This window comes from Rhinatrema bivittatum, chromosome 2 (genome assembly GCF_901001135.1).
Source record: "Rhinatrema bivittatum chromosome 2, aRhiBiv1.1, whole genome shotgun sequence".
NCBI classification, from domain to species: domain Eukaryota; kingdom Metazoa; phylum Chordata; class Amphibia; order Gymnophiona; family Rhinatrematidae; genus Rhinatrema; species Rhinatrema bivittatum.
The window spans coordinates 669,821,813-669,849,577 of record NC_042616.1 but is presented as its reverse complement, the minus strand read 5'-3'; the positions used below and the strand labels follow the sequence as shown (position 1 = coordinate 669,849,577).

At 44.1% G+C, this 27,765-nt stretch overlaps 1 protein-coding gene across 9 annotated transcripts in view; it reads left to right on the top strand.

Moving 5' to 3' along the window:
* STAU2 (staufen double-stranded RNA binding protein 2) overlaps positions 1–27,765 on the top strand; it is a 559,185-nt gene that overhangs the window by 517,255 nt on the left and 14,165 nt on the right. For all 9 annotated transcript variants that reach the window (XM_029591479.1, XM_029591480.1, XM_029591487.1 and 6 more), the window contains one exon: positions 22,182–22,270. In XM_029591479.1, coding sequence (XP_029447339.1) covers positions 22,182–22,270 — 89 coding nt within the window. The remainder of the gene's footprint in view (positions 1–22,181; positions 22,271–27,765) is intronic.

Below are 27,765 nucleotides of genomic sequence, written 5' to 3'. Positions count from 1 at the left end.
CCTCTAAAGGCAACCCATTTGAATTGGGAGAGTTTTCTTCACCTGATCCTATTTTGTGGGTTAAAAAATATCCCGCATCAGGGTCAGGACTGATGACTTCAGAAGATAACCCCTCCAAACGCTCCTCACTAACCCTCTGTGCAGGTGGAAGTCCTAGATTTGGACTTAAAAAAGCCTCTTCTGCTAGGCCAGGCTGTTCTCCCTGACTAGCTGGCACATCAGAGTCATTGGAACCTCTATCTTTAAATACTGGAGAGACCATAAAGTGGGTAATTTATTGTTGAATAGGTGAAGGCAAAGAAAGGGGTGGGAAGATTCTCACCTTCCCCTTCCTTTTTGGAGGCATATTATCGATTAAATCTTAATACCTATTCACAAGAGATTCTCACTTTAGACCTTTCTATGCTACTGATTGTCACTAAGGCAGATGTTGTTACCAGAGAGAAGAATCAATGTCAAGGTAATAATGAACTATATACGGAGAGAGAATTATTTTTAAGAAAAAATGTCTTACTTAAGAGTCCAGGTGGCCTGCGGCGATTCCCGGCAAAGCCCTTCAAACTGCGCGCCCCTTACGCGCACGCAGCTTGAGCGGCACGCCGGCGTCTGCTGCACTGCAGCCTTGCAGATGTTATAGGCCGCTTCCGGGTTCCGTCTCGGGTCCGCCCTCTGACGTCACTCTCCCCGGCAGCCGGAGTTCTCCGTCGGAGTAGGCTGCAAACTCACCCCCGGACTCAAACGGCTGCTGGTACGAGGTATTCAAAAGCCAACTTACACGGATAAAGGGCATTTATACATGGAAAACCCAGTTTTAAGCATGTAAATGTTTTTGAAAATAAGGCCCTTATTGAATTGAGTACTTGAAAGTTAACAAAATTTCAATAATTTATGGATTTATTGTATTAGTGCAGAATTAAGCTGATACTTTTTCATTGGACTATCTTAATACATTTCTTGACTAGCTTTCTGGAGTTGCACGCTCTTCGGGTCAAAACATTGGGAATAAACTTGCAATAAAAAAGTTAAAAAATACAAGAACTAGAGAAACCATCAGTTGGTAGGTGAAGCACTATATCATGCAACACAGGTAACATGGAATTCATTGTAACAGGATATTTAGGAGGCAAATAGCATAACTGGGTTGAAATTTGTGTACGATAGGTCAGTGTTATGGTTTCGAGGTATTTGAGTGGATTCCTGGGTACTGTGGAAGATGACCATGCCCACGGGGAGGAGCCCCGTGGGGAGCCACAATACTGGGCTAGACTCAGGACGTACAGCTGATGTGTACCACCAGAGGTGGCAGTAGTGAGGTGATTCAGAGGAGCAGTCTAGGGACCCTTGGCAGAGGGAACCCATCTCACCAAGATGGTATAGGGATATCCAAGTGAAGGTTTCCCAGCACGGCAGAGCTGTAGATGAGACAGACTGAGAGTTAGATTACTCACTAGATGGTAGCTGAAATGTTGACAATTCCACCAGGCAGAAGTAGATGGTAACAGGCATCGATGCAGGGAGAGCAGGCCCTCGAGGAGCAAGTACCTGATCCCAGTAAGGCCCCTGAAAGAAAGCAAAGGGCCCCCGAGGAGCGGGTACCCAGGTTAGATGAATACCCCAAAGGGCAGAGAGAGCTTCCAGCGGCAGCAAGGAAGCGGCAGAGTAGCTTAGACCAGACGAGAGAAATCCTTGCTAACTCAACGAGCTAGCAAACAAGCGTAGGCTAAATACCCGGATGGCGACATCACTCGAGGGGGACGCCCCCAAGGTTCCCGCCATGACATGGATAAAAACATGGGTGGCATGCGTACGCGCACCCTAGGAGGCCCTTAGGAGAAACATGGCTTGAGGCTTTGCCATAGCCGTTCCGGGGACGCCGAGACGCGGCGGTAGCCATCTTCCCAAGGCTAGCGGGGAGAGCAGAGAAAAAGGTGAGGCACAAGGGTCGAAGCCGACTGAGACGGACACAACAGTCAGTAACAGGCCATGTAACATCATGATCAAGACTGTCACTCCCAAGCTCAGTGCATCATTACAAACTGTAAGGGTTTGACAGTAGATGGACAACTCCGCAGATGCTGTATTTCTCAGACACTTTCTTTACGCACCCTGTGCATGCTAATGTTGGAAACTGAATGCTGGTCTGGATAGATCTGTGGCCAAGGTAGACCGTTTTAATAGTTCTTTTGTTATAATGGGTATAGCACTATGTGTCTTAGGATTAGTTTCAGCAATAAAACTATTTGCTGCATTCAGTTGAAGCTATATTCTATGAATAGTCCTACAGTGAATCTCAGTATGGAGTACTTTACAGTAATCTAGATTTGATGAGATAAATAATCCACTATCCTGAGATTTGCTTTGACAGTAGAAATTACAGTTTCCATGTAATGCAAACATAGAAAGTGTCAGTCTTCGCTAACAAGTTAACTCACAGGCCGATGCAGTAATCTGGGCATTAAGAAATGGTGCACCAGGTTTCAGTGCACATTTGTTAATACCCAGATTACATTTTTTTTTTAACTCCCGATGCAGTAAGCTAATGCTTTGCAAATGCATCAGGAGATTAATAAGCTTGTTGAGTGTAAAATGTGTGTTCTGGGGAGAGGAAACGGCCTCACTGACAGGGTGACGCAGGGCGTGCCTGACAGTCCTGTTAGTAGCTGCCACCGCTGCCACTTATCTGGATAAGTTTATACTCACAAATAGGGTAATTTTAAAAGGAATTTGTGTGCGCCCAAAAATATGTGGATTAGCGCATGAATGGAGAGATATTACTATTTTAAATCATGCTCGCAAGTACGCGCATATCATTTAAAGTACCCCTCCCGCACATATTTCAGTTAGGCTTTAGTGGCTTTTACGCGTGTATGCAGGCGGATTTTAAAACATGCTCGCATGAGGGAAAAAACATTTTTCCCAAATAGTCCACCAGTTTGCCCAGTTCATATTGAAGTCTTCAAGACCCTCTGGTTCTTCATCCTGCAAGCCCCCCACTTGACCCCAAATGCTCACGCTGTGCTAAGTGCCCTAAAACCCGAGATCTCCAGACTTGCTCCTCATCAGGAGCAGAAGTAAAGTTACACAGATAACAAGCTGACTCGTGCCATGGTCGGCTTTTTTAAAAAGCGGACTTGCACACGTAAGTCTTAGTCCCATGCCAGAACATCCGTGCTCTGCCCCTTTTCTGCCCCTTCTTTTTTGTCAAAATCATTTTTATTAAAGAGCAACGCAAATACAACCAACTGTGTCAAGAGGAAAGTAACGGTACAGCATAAGCCAGTTGCACAATGCAAAATAGCTACCCTTGAGTTGTAAACCCAAATAGGACAGCACCCTGCGAGCTCTTTTCGAGGTCCACCGGACCAAGTTTAACAAATCGAACCCAACCAACACCGCACTACCCATTCATACCACTTACACCCACAGACATTCTCCCACACCACGCACACCTCCCTCCCCCCACCCCTAGGAGACAGCCCCATGATTTCAACCGTCAGCAGGTAAGCAGAGAGGTAAAGAGCGAACTACATTGAAAGTCAGTGCCTCTAATAACTTCCTCTTGCCTGCAGACCGAACCCAAGAGTGGTACCAGTTCAACATGCACCGGGAACCAGTTCAAGGCCAGGATGGATGGTAACCAGTGGCAAGTAAAGTGGATTGCATTTCCGGCAGGAGTAGAGTTTAGCAGGTGGACCAGCAAGACTGGTAAAGCGAGTCCTGCTCTTTCACGGTGTTCAATGCAACTAACCACTCCATTTGCATTGAGGATGCAAGCCGACTAAACCAGGCCCTCAGGTTTGGAGGTGTGTTCAGCGCTATCCAATCAGCCAAGATCATGCGGCACGCCAGTAGCACTGCAGTGTGGCCAAATGTGTCCAAAGATATCTTGTAAGGAGAGATACCACCCCGTAGACCAGAAAGAAGTAATTTGCCCGTCCAGCCAACAGTAGAGCCTGTACACTGAGCAATCAATTCGAGCACTTTAGTCCAAAATGGTAACAGGACAGGCCAGTTAAACAGCCTGTGTGCCAAGGTGCCCATCTCTTGGTGGCATTTAATGCATTTGGGTGAGGGCAGTTTCCCCATAAGGCATCGACGGATATCATCACAGAAAATGTGATGTAAATTCTTAAATTGTAGTTCTTGAAGAGATAGCTCTGGCAGGTTTGTAGGCATAAACTGAAAACAAGAAAGCAGGTAAGTAGTAGAGATATCCGTCACCCACGCCTCAGACCAATATCGGGCCAAAGAGTCCATATGGGGTAGGGAGCGATATGCTCTGCCAAACTCACACCAGCCTTTGATGGTATTACTCTGTAAGGCCCCCTCAAAAAACCACTGAGTGAAAGTGGATTACCGTCGATAAGACTCCTCAGTCCAGCGGAGAGATTGGAGATAGTGGCGTGTCTGCAAATAGACATAGAAATGTTTAGTCGGTAGGCCATAGTCTCTGGCCAAGGATGCAAAGTCTCTCATTACCGGCGAGTCCTTGTCATAAAAATGAAAAATAAACGGCAGCCCTCGCTGTAACCAGGCGTCAAAAATGAAAAAGCTATCACGACCTGGGGGAAAATCCAGATTACCCAACAGGGGCATGATGAGGGAGGTAAGGCCATCCACCACCACCACCACCCCCCCCCCCCCCACGCTCGAATCCAGCGCCAGGCCTGGCGACAAGGCTGCACCAAGCAACAAGGGATATTCAAGGCTTGATATGCCCTGGTACCGGCCTGCACAATATACAGAGGGGACCAGGGGGCGACCATGCTAATAACCAGTCCATCCTCACAATATGCATAAGCATCAAGGAGCCATTTCCCCACAAACCGAAGTTGGCAGGCTACATTATATATAGCCAGATGTCCGGCAGTCCCAGGCCCCCCTCCCCACACCGGTATATCAGCACTTGGTAGCGTAATCTTGCTTTTTTCCCGGCCCACAGGAATTTCTGAAAGGTAGATTGCAGCCGCTGTATGTCCCTACCAGTGAGTCAGCAAGATAACATGTGTAACTTATAAAGGAGCTTTGGCATAAGCACCATCTTAAGGAGAGCACTTCTGCCGAAAAGGGAGAGAGGTAAGGAGTGCCACGCTTTAAGTTGGACGCCCAGCTCTGCCAATGTACTGGTTATGTTTAGATCGTAAAGATCTATAGGATCACGCGGGATCCAGACCCCCAAGTATTTTATTTTATTCTGAGCCCATGTGAAGAGAAATCCTCCTGGCCAATTTTGCTGTACGCTAGAGTCCAGGGACAGCGCCTCTGACTTAGAAAAATTAATGGTCAAGCCCACTATAGATTGAAATGCTCTAAAATGGCGGGTGATGTCAGGAATGCTAGTCCAGGGTCGCCCCACAAACAACAGGATGTCATCAGCGAATAGCGCTAGTTTCATCTGATGACGTCCGATACGGAGGCTCTGGAACCCATCGTCCAAACGCAGTTTAATAGCCAGGGGCTCCAGCGTCATCACGAATAAGAGAGGCGACAGAGTACATCCCTGGTGGACCCCACACAAAATGAGAAAAGACTCCGATAGAGCTCCATTAATTAATAACCTAGCACTGGGGTTAGCATACAGCGCCTGCAGCCAGGATAGGTAAGAGCCCGTTAGGCCATATGATTGTAACGCCCAAAACAAATAGTCCCACGAGAGGGAGTCAAAGGCCTTCTCTGGATCCAGGCTCAAGACCAGAGCCTCAGTCTTTGGGTGAAAGCTGAGAAGGCCAATCAAACGCCTCACGTTTCTGACCCCCTGTCGCCCTTTAATAAAACCTGTTTGATCCGCATGAATCACTAAAGGCAAGAGAAGATTCAATCTGGCCGCCAACACTGCCGCTAAGATTTTTAAATCCCCATTGATTAGGGAGATGGGCCTGTACGAGCCCACTTCCTGTGGGTCTTTCCCAGGTTTAAGGAGCAAGACTATAGTGGATTGGTTTTCCATAGGGGTAACAGAGGCCCCCTGAACTAGGCCATTGTAGTAGGACCGCAGCACAGGCAGAAGTGGGAATTTCAAGACCTTGTAAAATTCAGGTTCGAGTCCATCCAGGCCAGCTGCTTTTCCCATTTTTAAGCCATGTATAATAGCGTGAATTTTGGTATCTGTGATGGGCGTATTTAATGAAAGGAGCTGTGCCTCAGTTAGCTTAGGCCACAAAAAATTTGAGAAAAAAGCCTCTCTTGATGGTATGTGGCTGGATTTTTCCCCATAAAGCCCACTATAATATTCAAGAAAGCGGTCAGCAATAGCTGTAGGAGTTGCCTGGCAGGTCCCTGTTTTATCTTTGATACTAGTAATGAGAGATTTAGGCTCACGGGCCTAACCAGACTGGCTAACAATTTACTGGGCCAGATACCATAACGGTAGAGCTGGTATCTGTAATATCTCAGAGATTTGGAAGCTCGTTGGAATAGGAGTGTTTGCAAGGTCTCCCGTATTCCTGCCACTTCGCGTTTACTAGCCTCTGACATTGTCTTAATATGTCGGAGTTGGGCTTGTTTTAGTTCATCTGTTAATTTAAGAATCACAGCGTTACGCTTCCTATTTTGAGTAGCAACATAAGCTATGATGTGTCCCCTCATAACTGCTTTTCCTGCCTCCCACACAACCCAAGGTGATATATCAGGAGTGGAATTGAAAAGCATATATTCCTCCCAGCATTTTGTGAGAAAGGGGGAGAACCCCTTGTCTAATAACAAACCCGGGGGCATATGCCAAGAAAATGGGGGTTTAGGTGTTCGTCCAAGCGAGACAGTGACAGATACCGGTGCATGGTCAGAAAGGGCTATCGTGCCTATGGCAGCGGCGGTCGCCCTGGGTAACAGGAAATCCGAAATCAAAAAATCCAGTCGGGAATAAGACCCGTGAGAATGAGAGAAAAAAGTGTAGTCCTGTTCTCCAGGATGCAAAGCCCTCCACAAGTCTAGCAGGCACAGTTGCTGACATAGAAAATCGGGGCCTTTGTGGCTGTCATGAGGCTCTATGGGTTTAGGGGGTTTGCAGTCTTCGAGCTTGTTGGCTACCATATTGAAATCCCCTCCTACTAGCATAGCACAGTCAGAAAGTTCCCCCAGAATACCCAGGAGATGTGTAAAAAACTCATGTCGATAAATATTAGGAGCATAGATGTTACATAGGACCACTCTTTGCTGATTACATACTCCCTGGACAATGACGTAGCGACCTTCCGGGTCATGCCATACTCTATCTGACTGGAAGGGCAATTGTTTATGCACCAGTATAGCCACCCCTCTCTTTCGAGATGAGTAGGAGGAGAAAAAACACTGTCCCACCCATTCTCTTTGTAATTTGTCGTGTTCACCCGCGGACAAGTGAGTCTCCTGAAGAAACACCACCTGGGACCCCATATGCTTAAAGGCCATAAGCAACTTCTTCCGCTTAATAGGAGAGTGTATGCCATCCACATTAAGAGATGTGAACTTTACCGTAGCCTTGCCATGAGTTACTTAGGGGTCATCCACAGAAAAGAGAAATAAAAAACATAGTGGGGACGAGCATGAAAATCCCTCGGCTCCCCAGCCTGAGCCTCCAGGATCGTATGGAATCAACATCAAGATACACACGTCATTGTCCAATAGAAGCCACCTCACATTCATCGCAAAAGGGTTGTCTCCCAAGGTACCCAGTGACCCCAACCCCATTCTCGACACATGCGTCCATATATCCCAGGCACACCAATCACACCACGCGCACCCCAGCCACCTCCATGCACATACACACACAACCCACCCCACAATCACCTGCCCCAAAAGGCTAAGAGCCACTCTCCTCCCCCCAACTCCTTGGTAAGGAGAGAAGCTCCCCTCTGGGTCCCCCACATCCCCCCAAAACAATAACAAAACCTAACGGGACAATCAGGCAAAAACCTTGTAACCTTAAAGTCCATGGGGACTTTAAGGCCCCCAAAACAGAGGCCCCCAATACAGAGGCCCCGACGCCCCGGCCCTCTGCCAGGTCCTCGAGCAGCAAACACAGGTGGAATCATAGCATTACTTGTTAGCACACACTAGAGATAAATGCCCACAGTCAGCAAGCGTGGGAGAACAATCCGGGCAGCATAAACTTGGGCCTGCCAGGAACATCCGGCATGGAAGGCAACAGTGAGAACAGCCTATCCAACACAGGCCCTCATTCTCCTCCGCAGTAGGCAAAGTGGTTATGAACTTTTCCGCATCATCTATGGAGGTGAAAAAGAGAACTTTATTGTTGTGGAAAACATGCAACTTGGCCAGGTAGAACAATCCAAATTTGATGCCTCACTTGTGCAATTCCGTGCAGGCTGGAGACATATTCTTCCGTTGCACTGTCGTAGTCACTGAAAAGTCATTGCAGAGAAGGATCTTGTGGCCCTGGTATTCTAGGGCAGCCCGATGCTTGGAAGCCCGCATGATCTGAGTTTTGTAAGCCCAATTCAGGATTCTTGCCAGCACCGGTCTAGGCCTCGCAGCTCCTTCCCGCAACACTTCAACTCGATGGACTCTCTCACAAACCATCGGGGCCATAGAAAACTCTAGGCCCAACTGCCCAAGCAGCCAGGTCACCACAAACTCAGACAACTAACTGTCCTTAACAGACTCGGGAACCCCAATAATACGGATGTTATTCCTCCGGCTTCGGTCCTCTAAATCTTCGATTTTTGTTAACAGGTCTCGCTGGGTAGTTTGTAGCACCGCCACATGGCGCTCCGACTCGCCCAGCCGATCTCCATGATCCGACAGGACATGCTCTGCCTCATCCAGTCTTTTAGTTTGACCTTCCAGGGCCAATTTAATGTCATCCATAGTAGCCTGTATCTTAGTAAGGCGAAGATCTAGCACTGCGGTAACACTTTGAGAGATTTGAAGTAAAGCATCTGCAGACAGAGAGTCCAAAACCTTATTGCCCGCCGGTGCCTCCGCCATCTTGACAGCAGGGGGGCGAGAGCGGCAGACGACACTCTTCCATGCAGTTCTCTGTTGCATCGCCCCCACCTGCAGATGAAAAGGCCCCCCAGACAAGCAGGCGTCAATGAGAAATCCGAGATGAGAAGTCCAAACTGGCGGGTTGAGAGTAAGGAGGAAAGTCCCAAGCGGAGTCTGCTGCTGCCTCCTGTGTTAGCGCCCTTGATGAACCAGACCTCAGGCCAGGGCTAGGCAGGGGACTAGTGCGGAGCACGTAAAGAGCGCAGCCCCATCCTCTACCGCATCAGCCGCAAGGGAGAGGACACACGCTTCAGGGTCTCCCAGGGTAGATCCAGGCTGCCACTCGCAGGGGCCCTGCCTCCAATCCCCAAGTAGCATCAGGTACGGTACCTCGTGGGAGCTGCCAGCCGTCCTCGCATATATTTTCGTTGCCTGCACATTCAAGCGCAGGCCAGGAGCCCAGAGCCAGCAGAAAGGCAGTCGGGGGTCTCTAAGGCAAAAACACCGCTGGAGCGCCCACTTACAGCGGCGGGTAGAGAGGGCCCTGCAACGGGCCAGCCGCCATCTTGGACGCGCCGCGTTCTCCGGCTGAATCTGCCACCATCCGCCCCCTGCCAACTCGGAATCAGCAGCCCCTGGGTCCCATCAAGAACCGACGTTCCCCTGGGTCGAGTGCCGCCCGAATCGCCGCTTTATCAGGGAGTTAACGGGGGACCCCGGAGCTCACATCCCTTCCGTCCTCCCTGGTGACGTCATCCCTGGAAGTCCCTCTTCTGCCCCTTCTTGACGTGTGCATGGGATGTATGCATATACTTAATTGGCTTCTTAAAACATGTGTTGCTCGCGCGAGGCCTGCATACGCGCACAAGTAGCCATTTTTGCACGAGCACTGCTTTTAAAATCGACCTGAAAATGTGCCTTATGGGAGTACTACTTAGTGCCCTCATATGGAAACCCCATGCAAATGAGGGTATTAAGCAGTACTCCTCAATGCACTGGCTAAATATGGTCTTTCTTGGTGCTGATTACTTAACTCCAGTGTCAGAGATGGAGTTAACTTTGCAGTGCTCCTTAAAACCCTCTAAAATGGACAAAAAGTTAAAAAAAGAAGTCTGGACTAATAGCCTTACCGCTGCCACTTAGCTGGATAAATATTAATTTATCCAGCTAAGTGGCAGCCGTAACCACATAGGTGAATGAGTAGTGGCGCTGCCACTTAGCCTGATGTCCAGACTTCTTTTTTAACTTTTTATCCATTTTAGAGGGTTTTAAGTAACACTACAAACTTAACTCCATCTCTGACCCTGGAGTTAAGTAATCAGCACTATGAAACATCACATTTAGCCAGCGCACCTTTTTAAGATTTATGCTCATAAAGTGATCATTCAAATGCAGGCAAAGCTGTGCGTTAGCTTGAATGCACCTTTATCTGCCTGTTAGATATCCAGGGTAAGCTGGCAGTCAAAGCAGATCAGTGTACTGCTGTTGTCTGAGAATAGTTTTTCCACTGGGCTAAATCAGAGAACTAGAATGAACTCCTTCAGTAGAACAAGTGCTTTAAGGCCTTGCATGTCTTCTAAATGTTCACAGACACTTTTGTAGATATGATTGCTCTTGTTAATGTTTTTATAACATATGTAAGCAATTTATATCAAGTAGCATATATTGTGGAAACAATTCTTAAACAAAGAACATGACCACAGATAAAGACCACGCAGCCCATCCTGTTTGTCCATCCATCTCCTGAATAAATTGTAATTAAAGAAGAAAAGTAAATGGTGGTTATTTATGTTTGTTTATTCTTTTTATTATAGGTTCTGCTCATTACATTGCCAGCCCAATCTACATTATATTTTTCCTGCTAAAGAATGATCTAATGTTACTAAATTGTCTTTACAAAATGTTAAATCCCAGTAGATAGAAACAGGAAGAGTATTCAGATTTCAATATTATTTACTAATTGCTAATTGACATCAGGAAAGACAGAAATTTCAAAAATGGTTGGAAAAATTTACCTCATACTGATGCACACACATATTTGTAAAGGGACATGAGCCAAAACAAACAACTAGCAGTGTAGTGCATCTTATTGGTATCAGGTTTCTGGCATTGCTATAACTGCTTAGAAAACAAGTGATGCATACAGTTTGTGGAACCATCTGTTCCATAGCCCTATGGGGATTTCCTTACAATGCAGTTGTGAAAACTTTCATAGAAATAAATATTTCATTGTATCCGTGCAGAGCTGTAGTAGATGTATTAGTCCCAGAGAAAATTGGATTTTCTGTAGGTTGTGCTCATCTTTTTTGGGGGGCCAACATAAAAATAATGAAAGATATTGTTGTATATGTACCCTCAGGGTCACACAGGTCTATTTTTCATATGTATCTCATATCTGAAGAAGTGATATTTATGGTCTCAAAAACTCACGTGCTGCAATATCTTTTCATTTTATTTTTATGTTGGCCAAAAAAAAGTCATCTGGTTTCTTTCTTTCTTTTATCCCAGAGGCAGCAGAACGCCTTCTTGGTTGAGAGAGCCAACCAAGCTCCACCCCAGCTCCATCCCCAGCTCTGCTTCAAGCTCTGCCCACATTCCCACTGCCAGTTTATTACTTTACATGTACAGTTAGTCATTCTACCTTACATTCATTCTTCGTATAAAACATAGAGTATAATTATTTATTCCAAGACGAATTAAATGCTTGATGCTAGAAAACCAGACATAATGGTAAAGAGAAAACGACAAAATCTGCATTACTAATAGAAATGTCATTATTAAGTGACTATTCTGACTATGTGTGGAGAGAGAGAAGATCATCAGATACCAAGAGATGCAATCAAAGACCAAGGAAATATGGCCTAATGATACAGAAGCAGTCCTATTTGTTTGGGCTCCAACTCACCTGATTAAAAAGAACTTTCCAGCTCATCTCAATTACCTTAACAAGCATCAGAAAGAAGCTGTTAGGCACAATGCATATATTCAGAAGAGCACTGACAGTAAATTTCAGAGATTGAGATCAGATTTATCCTACCATACCCAGGGTTAAGAGAGGTTCATTCTTGTCATTGTATGTGCAAGTCAAACCAAATATAACTCCTGTACCTCAAATTCTGTAAATATATACTTTGTGATCGCAGACCCTCCTCCCCGCAACATACACACAGCCCCTAACAATGCAGGATATTTTCCCTTACACCTCACATTACAAAAAAATTCTGGTGACATCTAAGAAACACAAACATACATTTCCTCTTCTACCAGGCACATTATGAAATAATACAAAATTCTGGAAGAAAAACAACATTCAGCACATAAGTAGCAAACCTGCCATACTACAGTAGCACTAATGCACAAGTCTCCAAAAGCACTAACTACCTATGATTAGGCAGCACTGCAAGTATTACATCAGGTCCTAGAACACCAATACAACTCCTTTTGGGAAAACGCAAAGATCAAGACTGTTACAGATCACCACACAGAAACTGCATGCTAGCAGAATACCTCACCCTAGTCACACATCTGATACGACCCGCAACAAATACAAGAGAAGAAATCATGAATTAAAAACAGAAATATGCAACAAAAGTTAGGATGGTAACCTCAAGAAGCCAGACTATACACTGGAGCACTAGAAACAGACAAGTATTTCCTCCTAGACTAAGCCAGGCCCCGGTCATTGTTCTTGTGAGGAGTGAGTGCTTTTATGTTATATAACACCCCCCACAAGAAAAATAAGTCTCAGCGGTGCCCACATAATATGATGTTATGTTGGGACCACTGAGGTTTTTTTTTCATTTTTCTTGTGGGAAGTGGGTAGAGGTGGGGCAGGAGGGAGAGAGAACCACAGGAGGAGGAGTGAGATCAGGAAGAAGAGAGCAAGAGGTGGGGGGATGGGAACAGGTAGAAGAGAAGAGGGAGGCCAAAGGGAGAGGAGAGGGGATGAGACGGGTAAGAGCAAGAGGTAGTGGCGATGGGGAAAGGATGTTAGGTGCTGAAGAGGGATAGGGGAGTGATGTAGGGTGCTCAAGAGGGAGATGGGGAGACAGCAATAAAGAGCAAGGATAGGGAGAGAAGGGGGATGGTGACTTTCGGACTGCACTCCAAGCCTTAATTTTAACCAGTTTGGATTATTGTAACTCTTTGTACATTGGTCTTCCTGATACTGCTCTTCAACCACTACAACTGATTCAGAACACTGCTACCCGTCTTATCCCCAATTCTCCAATCACTACACTGGCTCCCCATCAAATAATGCATACAGTTTAAAGTATTATCAGTTGTACATAATCTCATCTATGACCCCTCAACTATCTGGCTCTGCTCTGCTCTTAGACTTTGCCAACCAGCGCGGCAACTTCGTTCACAAGACAGATGTTTATTAGATGTTCCTAAAGTTAAAGTGGCACGATTAGACCTAACCAGAAAACGCGCTTTTTCAGTCGCTGGCCCCCTTTTGTGGAACTCTCTTCCAGACTCCTTACGCTAAATTTCAAACATTAAAGACTTCAAAAAATCTTTTAAAACACATCTATGCTCCTCAGTTTTCAAGAGTCCTCATAAGACAATAACTTCATTTTTCATTCTACTTAAGATTATAAATTACTTCAACTTGCCTACTCTCCTTTTGTCTTTTTAATATTATTATTAATGTATATGTCTTATTTTGCACTCTATTTTAATATTTAATGTTGTCATTTTTTATTTTGCTTCTTCTATATTTTTATTTATGCTTTTATTTTAAATTTTGTAAACCACTTAGACCTCACTTTTTTATAGGCGGTATAAAAATAATTTTAAATAAATAAATGTAGGTGGAGTGCTGAAGAGATAGGGGAGGGGGATGAAGAGGAGATGAGAGAGAAAGAGGAGAGGTCTAGGGGACAGAAAGAGATGTCTGTCCCCAAGAAAAACAACGAAGGCTCTGTGGCCCCAACATAATGTGTTACTCTGTTGGGCCTACCAAGCTTTTGTTCTTTTTCTTGTGGGGGTAGGGATAGGGATAGTGGCAGGAGGGAGAAAAAGAGCAAGAGGAGGAGTGGAAGCAGGGGAAAGGCAAAAGGAGGAGGTGAAGAAGGGAGGTCGAAGGCAGAGGAGTAATGGGCAGGCCAAAGGGAGCAAGAGTGGAGAGATACAGGGGCTGAAGGGAGACGAGGTGGATGGGGTAGAGTAATGGAAGGGCGATAGGGAGAGGGCTGGGAGCAGGGGAGAGAGAGGCCTGCTCCCCCTCCCAAAAAATGATGACCAGGCCTCTTTTCTCGGCCCACTCCTCTTTCTTCCTTCCTTTCCCCAGCCCCTCTCCCTCCAGCATCCTACCTCTCTCCTCGTGTGCAAGGAAGGATGATTACATGATCATTTTAGAAGCAAATTTATGCACATAAATGTAACATTTACACGCAGACTTTACCCCTATCTGCACAGTTATAAAATTACCCTTTATAATCACAGATGACTTAAATATTTAAATGTTGCTGAGGGGAGGGGAGTGGATGAGGAGGGGGACAAGAACAAGCAGGGGAGGAGAAAGGGGTAGAGAGGAGGGGCTGAAAGAGAAGAGGGGATAGGGGAGAGAGGTGGGATGCTGGAGGGAGAGGGGTTGGAGATAGCAAGAAAGAGGAATGGGCCGAGATAATTATAATATTATAATTTATAATCTGTTAGAGTTTGAAAGTAGAATGAAAAATGAAGTTATTGTCTTATGGGGACTCTTTTGAAAACTGAGGCGCATAGGTGTGTTTTTAAAGTTTTTTTTTGAAGTCTTTAATGTTTGAAATTTGGCGTAAGGAGTCTGGAAGAGAGTTCCACAAAAGGGGGTCAGCGACTGAAAAAAACACGTTTTCTGGTTAGGTTTAATCGTGCCACTTTAACTTCAGGGCATAACGTGTGTGGGTTAACATAAGCACATACTTTGGACTGAATTTTAAAAGCCTTGCTCGTGCTAAATAGCTCATATATGCAAGTATGTGGGCTGCACGCGAGCAACACATATTTTAAAAGCCAGAAGTTATGCACATATATACGCATGCGCAAATAACAAAGAAGGGGTGGGCTTGGGGTGTGGCATGGGCATTCTGGGACGGTGCCAACTGTTACATGCATAACTTCATATTTTAAAACTGGAAGCCACAGCACGTTGGCTTGTTTGCCATGTAACTTTAGTGCTGCACCTGATGAGGAGCAAGTCTGCAGATCTCACATTTTTGGCCTTACACGACAGGGTGAGGGATCTGGGTCAACCTGGAGGCATGCAGGATTAAGAATCAGGGAGGTCTGGATGACCTCCAGACTGCTGGGCAAACTGTTAGATGAATTTGAAAAACTGGGAATGTCCCTCGCACAAGCATGTTTTAAAATCCACTTTCATACAGGCGTTAAAGCTGGCAAAGTCCTATGGGAAATATGCAAAGTAGGTTTGCTCGAGAAACCTCTTAAAATTAGGAGCATACTTACATGTAATAGGTATATTTTAAATCATACACACACAAGTGTGCCCATGATTTAAAATTCAAGCATATCTGTACTCGCACGCTGATACGTGCATTTATGGGTGCATGTCTGCTCATTTAAATTTAGCCTATGTGCGCATAAGTCCCAACTCTGCCCCCCCCTAGAATGCCTATCAGGTAATGCACACCGAACCCCAGGCTATTTACATGCAAAAGTATCCTGTCTTAAGATTATAAATTGCTTTGAAAATTCACCCCATGAAGTTTACCAGTGATGTAAAATCCTTAAGGTAGATAATATGAGATACCTTTCAGAGGATCTTTTCAAAACTGAAGAATGTCTTGTGTTTTTAGATCAGTATATAGAAGCCTTATTGGCTTGCTAAAATTAACAGTTAAAAATGGTTGCTGACAGACATTATGGGATTGTCTAAGTAAAGATATGCAGTAGAACCAACATTTTAAATGCAGATATTGCATCTCAGGTAGAGTTGAGGGAGAGGAGAGTTAATTAAAATTATAAATGCATTAATATGCATGAGAAAGATTTGCAAGACCTGCCTCCATTATATGTAAATCTATCTCATGCATATTCATTGTGGATATCCTGAAAACCTGACCTGTTTATGACTCTCGAGGACTGGAGTTAGCCACCCCTGCACTAATGAATGGATATATATCTTAGCTTTTCAGTGTCACAGGCATCAATTGATGGAAGAAATAATCTCAAGGAGAATGCTTTTAGATTTATTTTTTGCTTGAATAAAGGGGCTTAAAATTAAGATTTTGGAATAGTAAAATATGCTTGTGTAATGGCAAGGGTCCATGGTAGAATGTGCAGCCTTTTTCTCCAGTGGTGGTAAGAGCAACTGTGAGGGTAAAGTTGAATTGGTATAACAGTCCAATAAATTAAACAGTTATTATTGAAAAAGATTACTGTTGCCTTTAGATACGGATTCAGCACAAAATCAAGTTCACACTGTACTGTGTTCCAGCTTGGCTGAGTTTATTTGCAAAACTTTATAACAGCGTTCAAAATAAGTATAACTCAAGCACATCTTTAAATACAGAGGTCCATATTAAATCACTGTGCAGTTTGGCAAGTTATAACTTATCTGGCTAACTTAGGACCTGATTTTCAAAATATTTACATACTTAAAACTGTGTTTTGCATGTGTAAATGCATTTTTATGTGTATAAGTGGGTTTTTGAAAATCACATCAATATATGCCATTGAGCTATCATTAGGATTTACCTGCCTTAAGTACACTTAAAGCACGTAAATGGCTTTTGAAAATTGCTACTATAGAATGTTACATTTGTATGCATAACTCCTTTGAAAATTACCTCCTTAGCCTATATATCCAGTTTATCCAGCTATCCTAAATGCATCCAGATAAGTTTGTCCGACTAAATTTAGAACAGGTCTTCATGGCCACCAGAGTTCTATTACCACTATTTCCTTGTTCCTAAAAGTCAGGAGGATTTAGACCTATCTTGGATTTATGAAGTCTGAACATGAGACTGTTATGGGAGAAGTTCAAAATGAACTCCCTCCACACTACACCTACGGTACCTGAATGTAAACCGATGTGATATCTCAGATCGAATGTCGGTATATAAAAAAAATAAAATAAATAATAAAGACTATAATGTCTTTCATTAAAGTGAGAGACTGAAGATGCATCCTAGATCTGAAAGATGTGTATGCTCACATACCCATCCATCAATTTCATTGGAAATACCTCAGATTCATGATGGATTCCTTTCACTACCAATACAAAATTCTTCCCTTTGGGCTATCGGGGTCTTTACAAAATGCTTTGCAGTAGCAGTGGCACATCTTCGTCTCCAGGGGATTTGTGTCTTTCCCTACCTGAATGATTGGCTAGTAACAGACTGTCCTAAGCAGGTGTGTTGAACTCCATGAAGAAGACAGTTGAACTCCTTCAGTCACTAGTGTTCATAATCAACTTTGCCAAGTTGAACCATGTTTCTACCCAAAGAATCAGGTTCATTGGGGCATGGATAGATTCTCTGATGGAGAAAGCATTGTTCCCATCGAATCGGGTTGTCTGCCTTTGAACCTTGATCTAGAACTTACCAAAGTAGGATCAGTCCCCGGCTTGAAAAGTCTTGCATGTCCTGGATCATATGGTGTTAGCAGTGTATGTGGTCCCCATGATCTACCTCAAATGAGAATTCTCCACTGGAGAGTCTGCGCCAAGTGGGATCAATTGCTTCAGCCAATGTCACACCCTGTGATAGTTACCTTTGGTGGCTAGATTCAAAGGTCCTAGTGATAAGTGCTGCTGTTCAACCTCAAAAGGTAATACTAGCAATGGACACATCCACCAGGAGGTAGGGTGCACACAAGGTCTCCTTCCAAAATCAAGGGATCTGGTCAGCCAGGGAATGATTGTTTCAGATCAACCTCCTAGATCTACTAGCCATCAGACATGCAGTGAGAGTTTTCTCGCATCTCCTTTGGGGAAAGAAAATTCTGACCCAAACTGACAAGAAGTAGCAATGTTCTACATGAACAAACAAGGGAATACAGGGTTGTGGATCATCTGTCAAGAGTCTCTAAGAATTTTGGAATGGGCTTGCAGATCACCTCAGCAGATAATTTTGCTCCCATGAGTGATCTCTAGAGCAGAGGATGGCAGACAGGCTGTTCGACCTAAGGTGTCACTCGTCAATCAACTTTTTCATGTCAGAGGATAACAGGAAATTTGAAAAAATTTGCTCTATTCTTCAGTTCAAATTCCGATCCATTCTGGATATTTTTCTTCTCTTATGGGATGCAGCTCTGCTGTTTGCCTTTCCTCTACTTCAGTTGGTAGCAAAAATGGTGCAGAAGGTGTACGCCAAGAATGAGCACACCTTCTCCTCATTGTTTCATCAATCTCTCCACTGATTCCTCTGGGATCCAATATGGCTCTGCCTACTCAAAAGGAGGGTCATCTAGGTCATCCGAACCTCTCCTCTCTCAACTTGACAGCATGAATGTTGAGTGCTCAATTGTCTTAATATAGTCATTATAAAGGGAAGTTGAGGACAATGTGATTTCAGCTAGGAAGCTGTCTACCAGAAGAGCATACAGATTTAAATGGAAGCATTTTTCAGTCTGGGGTCAGACAGGTCCCTGAATCCATTTGCCTACACTCCAAAAGATATTCTCCCTCTCCCCATTGTGCTTAAGTACGTTGTCGGTCAAGATACATCTCTGTGCCATTGGCACTTACTACACTCCAGTGGATAGTAAGCCACTCTCCATACATCCTCTAGTTTTGAAGTTCATGAAAAGCTTGTGGCATCAAGATCTCGGATTGCCAAGTCACTGTTACCATGGGATCTCAATGTCAGCTTGGCACAACTGATGAAGCCGCCCTACAAACCATTGACATTCATTTCATTAAAATTCCTTACCTGGAAAGTGGTATTTCTAGTTGCCATTTCTTCGGCTAGAAGAGTCAGCGAATTACTAGCATTGGTTGTTTTACCATAACAGAATGGTGCTCTGCATGCACCTCAAGTTACTACCAACAGTAGTCTCAACTTTTCATCTGAATTCACCCATTGTTTTGCACACATTCTTTCCAAGTCCTCATGCACATAAAGGGGAGAAGGCCCTCCATTCACTGGACTAAAGAAACCTTGGTATATTATCCAAAGGAAACTCATCCTCATTGCCAGACTTCTCAACTTTTCATCTCCTATAATCCTAACAGACTGGGAATAGCCGTTGCCAATGCATGTTGTCCAATTGGCTAGCAGACTGTATTGCACATTGCTAGGCTGGGCTGGCCTCCAGATACCAGACTCTGTCAATACTCATCAAGTAAGATCCATGGCTACTTCAGTTACTCATCTGTCTCCATCGAAGACATCTGCAAAGCTGCAACTTAGTCATCAGTTCATCTTCATGTCCTATTACTGTCTGGACATTCTATCAAACAGTAGCAATAACTATGGGGAAGCAGTTTTGTTCACCCAGTAGTCCACTCTCCACTTGGAGGAGGGGGTAGATGGATAGCTCCACCCCACAACCCTCAGCTTGAGACTCCCCTTGTGGCATAGCTAATTCAGCCCTCCTTGTTGACAAAGAAAGCAAGTTTGCTTACCATAAGCAGGGTTCTCCATAGACAGCAGGATGAATTAGCAATGCTTATACCCACTCATCTCCCTGGAAATTTAACTTCCTAACTAAAGGTAAGCTCTACAATTGACTGAAGGATTCATGAAGCAGCATGTGTGTGGGAGCTCCCACACATTCTCAGAGTAAAAACTGTAATGAGCTCAGAAAGATAGGCCTATTCACTACCAACAGATGTTGTCAGTCAAATGTCATGGCTGTTTCGTCCTTTGCTACGGAGACTCCTGTTTATGGAAAGTAAACTTGCTTTTTTTTTTTGTTTAACTAATTTGTTTTCTGTAGAAAATATATATCTATACGATCAAGTTATGATTTCAGGAATCCAAAGGATACAAGTTTTCAATTATTTGAAACAGTCTTCCATTTGTTATCCTGACAGCTCCCCATCTACAGTTCTCTGCATGGTGGCTGAATTTCTGGGCTGACTGGCCCAGAGATCTGACTGATCACATGGAAAATAGGTGTGCCTGAATGAGAATGTAGAATTTAGATAATCATGACTTCCAGTTGCACATCATATGCACAAGCATGATACATTATTTATTTATTTATTTATTTATTTAGCATTTCTTTCATACCGATAACCGTTCGCACATCGTATTGGTTCACAGTGAACAAAAAACCATTGGGCAGTGCCCGTACATTAAGCTGACTTGCTACTAGACTGATAATAAGGTTGAGGTTGTATGAATAATTTTACTCTGAAAAAAGTGACTCCTCAAATGTTAGTGTAACTGTGCCTGAAAAAAGGTTTGGATAAATTCCTAGAGGATAAATCCATATACTGCTATTATGGTAATTAATAAGCAGTAGTGGCTTGTGATCTGTCTAATGTTTGGGTACTTGCCAGGTACTTGTGACTTGGATTGGCCACTGTTGGAAACAGGATGCTGGGCTTGATGGACCCTTGGTCTGATCCAGTATGGAATTTCTTATGTTCTGTGTTCTTAATCTACCTTTCCTGGGAAGTATAAAAAGATTAATATTGTATTATACTTTATCTTAACTGTTTAAGACTTCTTAGACATGCCCTCAGTGGGAACTGAGCTTTATTTAAATATTATTGTTTGTATTATAATTATTTTTAAATACTTAGGCAAGGGGCTTGGCCAGATGCTTGGTGGCCGTGCATTACCATGCAGGGAGACCTTGGTTCAATTTGCAGCTCAGATCTTCCACTCCCCTCATCAACCAGGGATGGGGATGCTGTGAAGGCAGCGTTTACAGTCCCTGAGCAAAGGACGTTATCGTTACAAAGTTCTGAAAGGGACTCTGGTACATGCCCCAATGCACCCCCACCTGAGCACAGTTGCTTCAATTACTAGACTAGTTGAGGGGCCTATAAAATGAAGGCAGCTGTCGTCATATCTCAGCCCTGGTTCCCATTGAGCTGTCAGCCCAAAATGAGCAGAAGGAAACTAACATGTAAAAAATAAAAAACATACTGTCAGCCCAAAATGAGCAGAAGGAAACTATCATGTAAAAAAAAAAAACATAGTTATCCATCTAAATGGCTTACCTGGCTCTATTCTGCCCTTATGTGGCTAAATGGTAGCCAGCTAATAAGTTAGGTGGCTAGAATTTAGCTGGCTAAGTTAGGGGCAGCCCAGAGGCATAACTGGGAGGAGTTGAGTTAGCCAGCTAAGTTAAGCAGCTAAATCCGATAATCAGAGTTACCCAGATGACTTAGCTGGCTAAATCTGATTGAGTGAAAGAGCTGTCCTAAAGTTAACCAGTTATATTCAGTAGTGTGGCTGCACTGTTGAATATGCCTCCAAAGTTAGCCAGATAAGTTTAACCGGCTAACTTTGCTATCCAGTCTGTGTCTAAATAGAGATATCACTGTGTTTCTGATTACAGAAAATTCAAATACTTATAATAGCAGACCTACTTCCTGAAAGGATATTAAGCACTGAGGGGGACGTTTTGAATAGCCCACATAGTTTGGAAGGTTTGGGTTATTTCCCTTTGAAAACTAGCAGCTAAAAGCACTCACTTATTTTAGACAAATTAGCATGTGTACAATTAAAAATATGTGTGCATACTGTGTTACTCTCCTAACCTGAACACCTCTTTTTAATCCAATTAAAATTATGTTCCCCATGGAAGTCTGTGGGTACTTTTAGCCTTCGCTAAAGAGAATAATTTCAGACAAGCTAATTTACCCCTACCCTTTTACTGCTACTAACACAAGGTTTGTCACTGTCACTAGAACTGATTAATTTCTAGCCACAGGTTGTATGGGACATGCTTGATTCTAACCATTTTCATGTGGGTATGGGAGGGAATGGATTTAATATGAGAAAATTAAAGGTGAAATACCAGAGGAGTTAAATTACAACTGTCCATCATTTCACCTCTTATAGGCCATATCTCAACAGCACGTTACAGAACAAAGTATTATTTTAGAAAAACGATTCACAATATGTGCTCCTAATCCATACATACAAACTTTCATAGAAGGTGAATCCTTAATGGGGCAAACTGAATCTAATCCCAGCTCTTCACATAGAACTGTATTCCACAGTCATTTTATGTTCAGTTATGTTTTCTTCAACATTCAAACACCACAATTAAATTTCTGAGCTGCTGAAGTTCCTGTTTAGTGTATTGGGGGATATTCTTTGACAACTGTTTTTGTTCTCTAGGCTGCTTTAAGTGCCTTGAAACAATTTTCAGAACGAGGACTGGATCCAGTAGAAGGGACTATGAAAGCTGAAAATGGATCAATTGAGATGTAAGTGTTAGCTATTTTTATTGTGATCATGACAGTTTTCATTGTAATCAAGAGTGGGTCATATGACTCATGTGTTGCTCTGAAAATTTTCAGACTTAAAGTTTTAGAAGGTAGCACTCTGTAATGCTCATGACACAGCACTAATTGTCAACTGTTCACACTAGCTCAGTGTGTCGCCAAGCACACACAGGTGTATCGCCACACTTCCTGGTCCCCTGTTGACCCAACTGCTCCCCCTACCCAAGCAAGATAGGTCCTCTACCCGGGCTTAAAACTCTGAAAGCCCAGGCGGAACGCGGCAGGAGAGCAGGAGTCAGCGGCACCGGCATGCTCTCTTCTTCCCGCCCCCTCCCCCCCCCCCCCCCCCCACTGCTCTGAAGAGGAAATGGTGAACAGCGGGTGTGTGCGCGGGAAGAGGAGACCATGCTAGTGCAGACAGCATTGGCCCGAAGAAAAGAGAGGCGCAACCTGAGGAATGAGCTGTGCGACTCGGAGAAAAACTAAAAACATCATCAACCCCCGCGGTCAATGGGACTCCTTGCTCCGCGAGGGCTGAAAATGAAGTAGATTGCTGCTGCCTTTAGGGTTAGAAGTAGAAGAGGCTGCTGCTGCTGCCGCTAGTTCGTGGGAGGGTGAGAGTGAGTGAATGAGCAAGCATGTGTGTTTGAGATACTTTGAGTGTGTGTGAGTGAGATAGCATGTATGTGAATGATTGAGAGCCTGTACATGTGAAAGAGAGTATGTGTGTGATTGAGAGCTGGTTTAGGTGAGGGAGCATATGACTGACAGCATGTGTGAAAGTGAGAGAAAGACTGTGTCTGTGTGTGATTGAGAGCTGGTTTAGGTGAGAGAGCATGTGAGTATTTGATTGAGAGCCTGTGTGTAAATGAGAGAAAGAGAGAGCATGTTTGTAAGCATGTGAATGAGAGTCTGTGTGTGAGAGAAAAGGACAGCATGTATGTGTGTGATTGAAAGCCTGTGTGTGTAAGCCTGAAAAGATAGACAGCATGTGTGTAAATGTGTAATTAAGAGCCTATATAGTGAGAAAAAGTATGTGTATTTGTGAGCGATTGTGAGCCAGTGTGAGAGAGAGGAGAAAGTTCCAAACAAACCACCCCTCCTCCTGCTAATTCAAAACAATCTCAGGGCATCTGGATATCAAACGTTCCCAGGTATGCAGAGCAAAACATTTTTATTATTATTTTTCATTACTAAGTCTTTGTGTCTGCTATTTTAAAATATTTTATTGGTATCTAGAAATTTTTTAGATGAGTTTTTATTATTGGATATTCCATTCATCCGCTGTTTTGAAATAATCTGTTCTTTTTGTTAGTATGGTTTTACTGCTACTGATTTTATATTTCTTGATTTGTTTTATAAGGATGGGTGATGTTTCTTTTTTTCCTTTGTTGCACTGCATACAGAGGCTCTGGCTTGTTGCGGTTTCCAATTCAGTTTTTGTCTGCATGCTTCTAGTTATGCGTTTTAGTCTCTTTATTCTTTGTTAGGTGAGGGTCAGCACATGTGATTCAAGTGAGGTTCTCTGCTGCCATGTAGTTTCTGTGTAGGGCTCTATAGCAGCCTCACTTGGTCCATTTTCCTAATAGATGTATTGGTGACTTAAGGCCTGGTGTAATATTTTCAGTGTTGCCTTTTCTTAGGTAAGGTGATTACTGTTAAGTGCTGGAAATTGGTGCTGTTTTGGTGTGGGTTGTTTAATGTTTATGCAATTTGTGTTCAGATAGAATATGTATCTTTTCCTTGTGTCATTCTTAACAATAAAAATAATACTGGACCTTTATTTTTTATTTCTGCCATAAATTGTAATGAGCAGTGTATCACACATGTGAACGTGGTCTGTCAGGTGTGTCATGATGGGAAAAAGGTTGAGAACCACTGCTCTAGCTGATATGTTTTTTGGCACCTGAGAAGTTCTCTCATGCCTCAAAGGTGACGGAGCACTTTAAAGCCTTAAGAATGCTTTGGCATTTTGAATCATTGCTTCAGTGCTTCAGTGGTCCTTCATAGCTGCTCCAGTACATTATATAATAATCCTTGTGCATACTGGGGATGTGCATTTGTTTCATTCGTTTAATTTGTTTCATACATTTCCCATTACATGTCAATTAGATGTGCATTCGTTTCATATGTTTCATACGTTTCATATTACATGCTTGTATAGGAAACGGATGAAACGAATGCACATCCCTAGTGCATACTGAGAGGGTTAGCTGGAATTATAACTAAAAAATAATTGACATTCAGAAATGGAACAAGCCAGAGTAAGACTTTCAGCTTAAGCTGGCCTTGAACCTACAGTCTGCCAGGGTGAGAGGCAAGTGCATTGTGGTGGCTATATTGAGCCATCTGTTGGCTATATAGAAGGGAAACAGAGCAAACAAAGGCTTGCTTGATTTTGCAAGCCCAGTCCTATGTTCTTGCCCTTGAGAATCCATATTAGCCCTCAAGGTTCAAAAGGAGCTGGGAACATCAGTCTTCCAAGTGTTTCGATGGCTCAGAAGCCCAAATTGTATGGACTTGGTAAGATCTGTGTGTTCTGAAGCCAGTTTCCTATTGCATTGTCACTTGATGTGTTTACTAAGTATTGTGTTAGCATATGTCTGTCATCAAAAGTTAAGAATTACTGTGTACCTGAACTTTGGAATGGATTAAGCCTCGCCCCAAAACTGTAGGTAGCACTGTGAGAGTTTAAGTTGTATTTCTATAGAGCCTGCAGTTAATAAATTAGGTCCTGCCTGTGTCACAGCATATGTATTAATAAACCTATACTGAGATCCTACTGCTAACTGCTTTCTTGTTACTGTAGAAGTTTCCAACCTGACAGCAAGACCAAAAGAATATAGGTTGATTTGCCTTGGCTCTAAGATGTCTGTGATCATCATGACATTTTTGTCTTAGTCCCTGAAACTTTAAAATGTGTGTTCATGTATGTTTCATAAACACAGTTGCTATAGCTGCAAGTTTACCTCATAAGACAGCAATCATTTTGTATCAAAATTGTATAAAACACAAGCAGTGATCAAGGTAAAATGGAAGGCTGCTGTTATTGTGGAAAGTTTGATTAACAGCCATCAGGCGGATAGGGTAGAGTGCGCTCCGGTGGAGCGCACTGTTAACCCGTGGTTAGACGCGCGTTTTCGATGCGCTAGCTTTACCCCTTATTCAGTAAGGGGTAATAGCGCATCGAAAACGCGCGTCCAACCCCCCCCCCCCCCCCCCCCCCCGAAACTAATAGAGCCTGCAACATGCAAATGCATGTTGATGGCCCTATTAGTTATTCCCGCATGATTCAGAAAGTAAAATGTGCAGCCAAGCTGCACATTTTAATTTCAGAAATTAGTGCCTACCCAAAGGTAGGCATTAATTTCTCTCGGCACCGGGAAAGTGTACAGAAAAGCAGTAAAAATAAAAAAAATTTAAGATCAACCAGCGGCTCGCGGGTTGAAAACCGGACGTTCAATTTTGACAGCGTCTGGTTTCCGAACCCGTGGCTGTCAGCGGGTCTGAGAACCAACGCCGGCAAAATTGAACGTCCCTAGCGCCTCCTTTTACCGCGAGCCCTAATTAACATATTTTTATTTACTATATCGCGAGCACAGGACACTGGCCTGTGCATGCGCCGGGAGAGCGGGCGCTCGCCCGCTCTCCCGCATTTCTTTCTGATCAGCCTGCATGTAAGCTAACCAGCTACATAGGCTATGTAATCACCATCTTTGAAGACTGTGCAAGATAGACATATGCAGAATGGAGATATGGAAATGGAGGAAGAAAGAAGAGATCCTGATGATGAAAGAATATTAATAGCAGTAAGAGACACTTCTATTAAATGAAGTAATTAACATATTATTTTTCTCTACCCGGATCTTATCTACTTCAAAAGTGCTGGAAATTGGCTAGATCAGCATACAAATTAATATATTCTAAACACAACAGAGTAACTAATACTTGACTATTGGGAATGATTTGGGAGAAAATTTTGATCACAGGAAACAGAAATGCTGTTTTACACACACACACACACACACACATAAAGATAGACAAACAGATACATAGATATACCACAAAGATAAACCACCTTAGCCACCACGTGGTGTTCCATAAGTTGTTTAGCATCATGATCCTGAGAAGCCAAGACTAAAAGAACAGGAAGCAGAAGAGCTACAGTAGAAAACAATGCAATAATAAAACACTACATCGTAAGCATATAGATTATGCCCTGAGGATGCCTCTATGTATTAGTATCTTAGAATACTCTGGATCCTCATTAGTATTTTGACATCTCATGATTATTCCAGTGCAACGTTTCCCAAATGTTTAGCCAATATGACCCCCATTTTAGCACTTGAAAATTCACATGACCCCAGAAAATGACCAAAACAAATTATCAGGGGTGTGGTCCACTCCAACAATCAGTCCACGCTTACCCTCACAGCACTCCACTTGATCCTCTCAAACTCCACCACCTCCCATTACGCCCGTTGCTCGCAGACGGCTGCGACCGCTGTTGCTCACTTCATGTCTATCTATTGACTCCATTGGGTAGTCTGGCAGCCTCCGCCAGCTATCGCCTGCCTGCCTGCCCCTGTTCCCGGGCCTCCCTGGATGGCGTGGACGCTGCCGACCACCTTCTTGCCCTTGGAGTTCCTTAGGCGTGCACACTCTCGGGCCAGTCTTATGCACGTCATGGTGGGAACCTCGGGGGCATCCCCCTCGGATGACATCACTCGTTGTGGACTCTTACGTCGGCTGGCCCTGTCTGCCTATGACTTGGCAACGAGTTCCCTCATTGCTGAATCCGCTTCACTCACTACAGACTTCACGTTCCCGCTCCTGCCTCCTCAGTGTGAGACATTCCGGGTACCCGCTCCTCAGGGGCCCTTTCCTTGTATTTGGCTATCCGCTCCTCGGAGGGCCCTGCGCCTAGGACCGTCTTGCCCCGCTCCCCGGGGCTCCCTCTGGAACTGTGCTGCTACTACTACTGTGAGTACTCCACTTCGCGGACCTTACATCTCTACTGAGGAACCCTCTTCGGTGTACCCCGCTCTGGGGACCATTGCCTTATCATCACTACTGAGGAACCCTCATCGGTATACCCTGCTCTGCGGACCATTGCCATATCACTACTGAGGAACCCTCATCGGTGTACCCTGCTCTGCAGACCATTGCCATATTGTCTCTACAGAAGACTCCTCCTTGGGCATACCCCATTTCACAGACCTTGTCGCTCTCTCTCCAGTACCTGCTGTTCCACGCACCCTGCAGCTGAGACCTCGCCAACCAAAGGTGAGTTTCACGGGGCTCCTCCCCATGGGTGGTACCATCTCTCAGCTCGGCCCAGGGCCCACATACCCACAAATCCTAACATATTGCCAAGTCCATGGACCCGGCACAAGTCTCGGCGCTCCAGGTCATGCCTGGCCTGGCCCAACGAATTACAGAGCAGCAAAAGATTCTGGAGACTTTGGCTAGCGCCA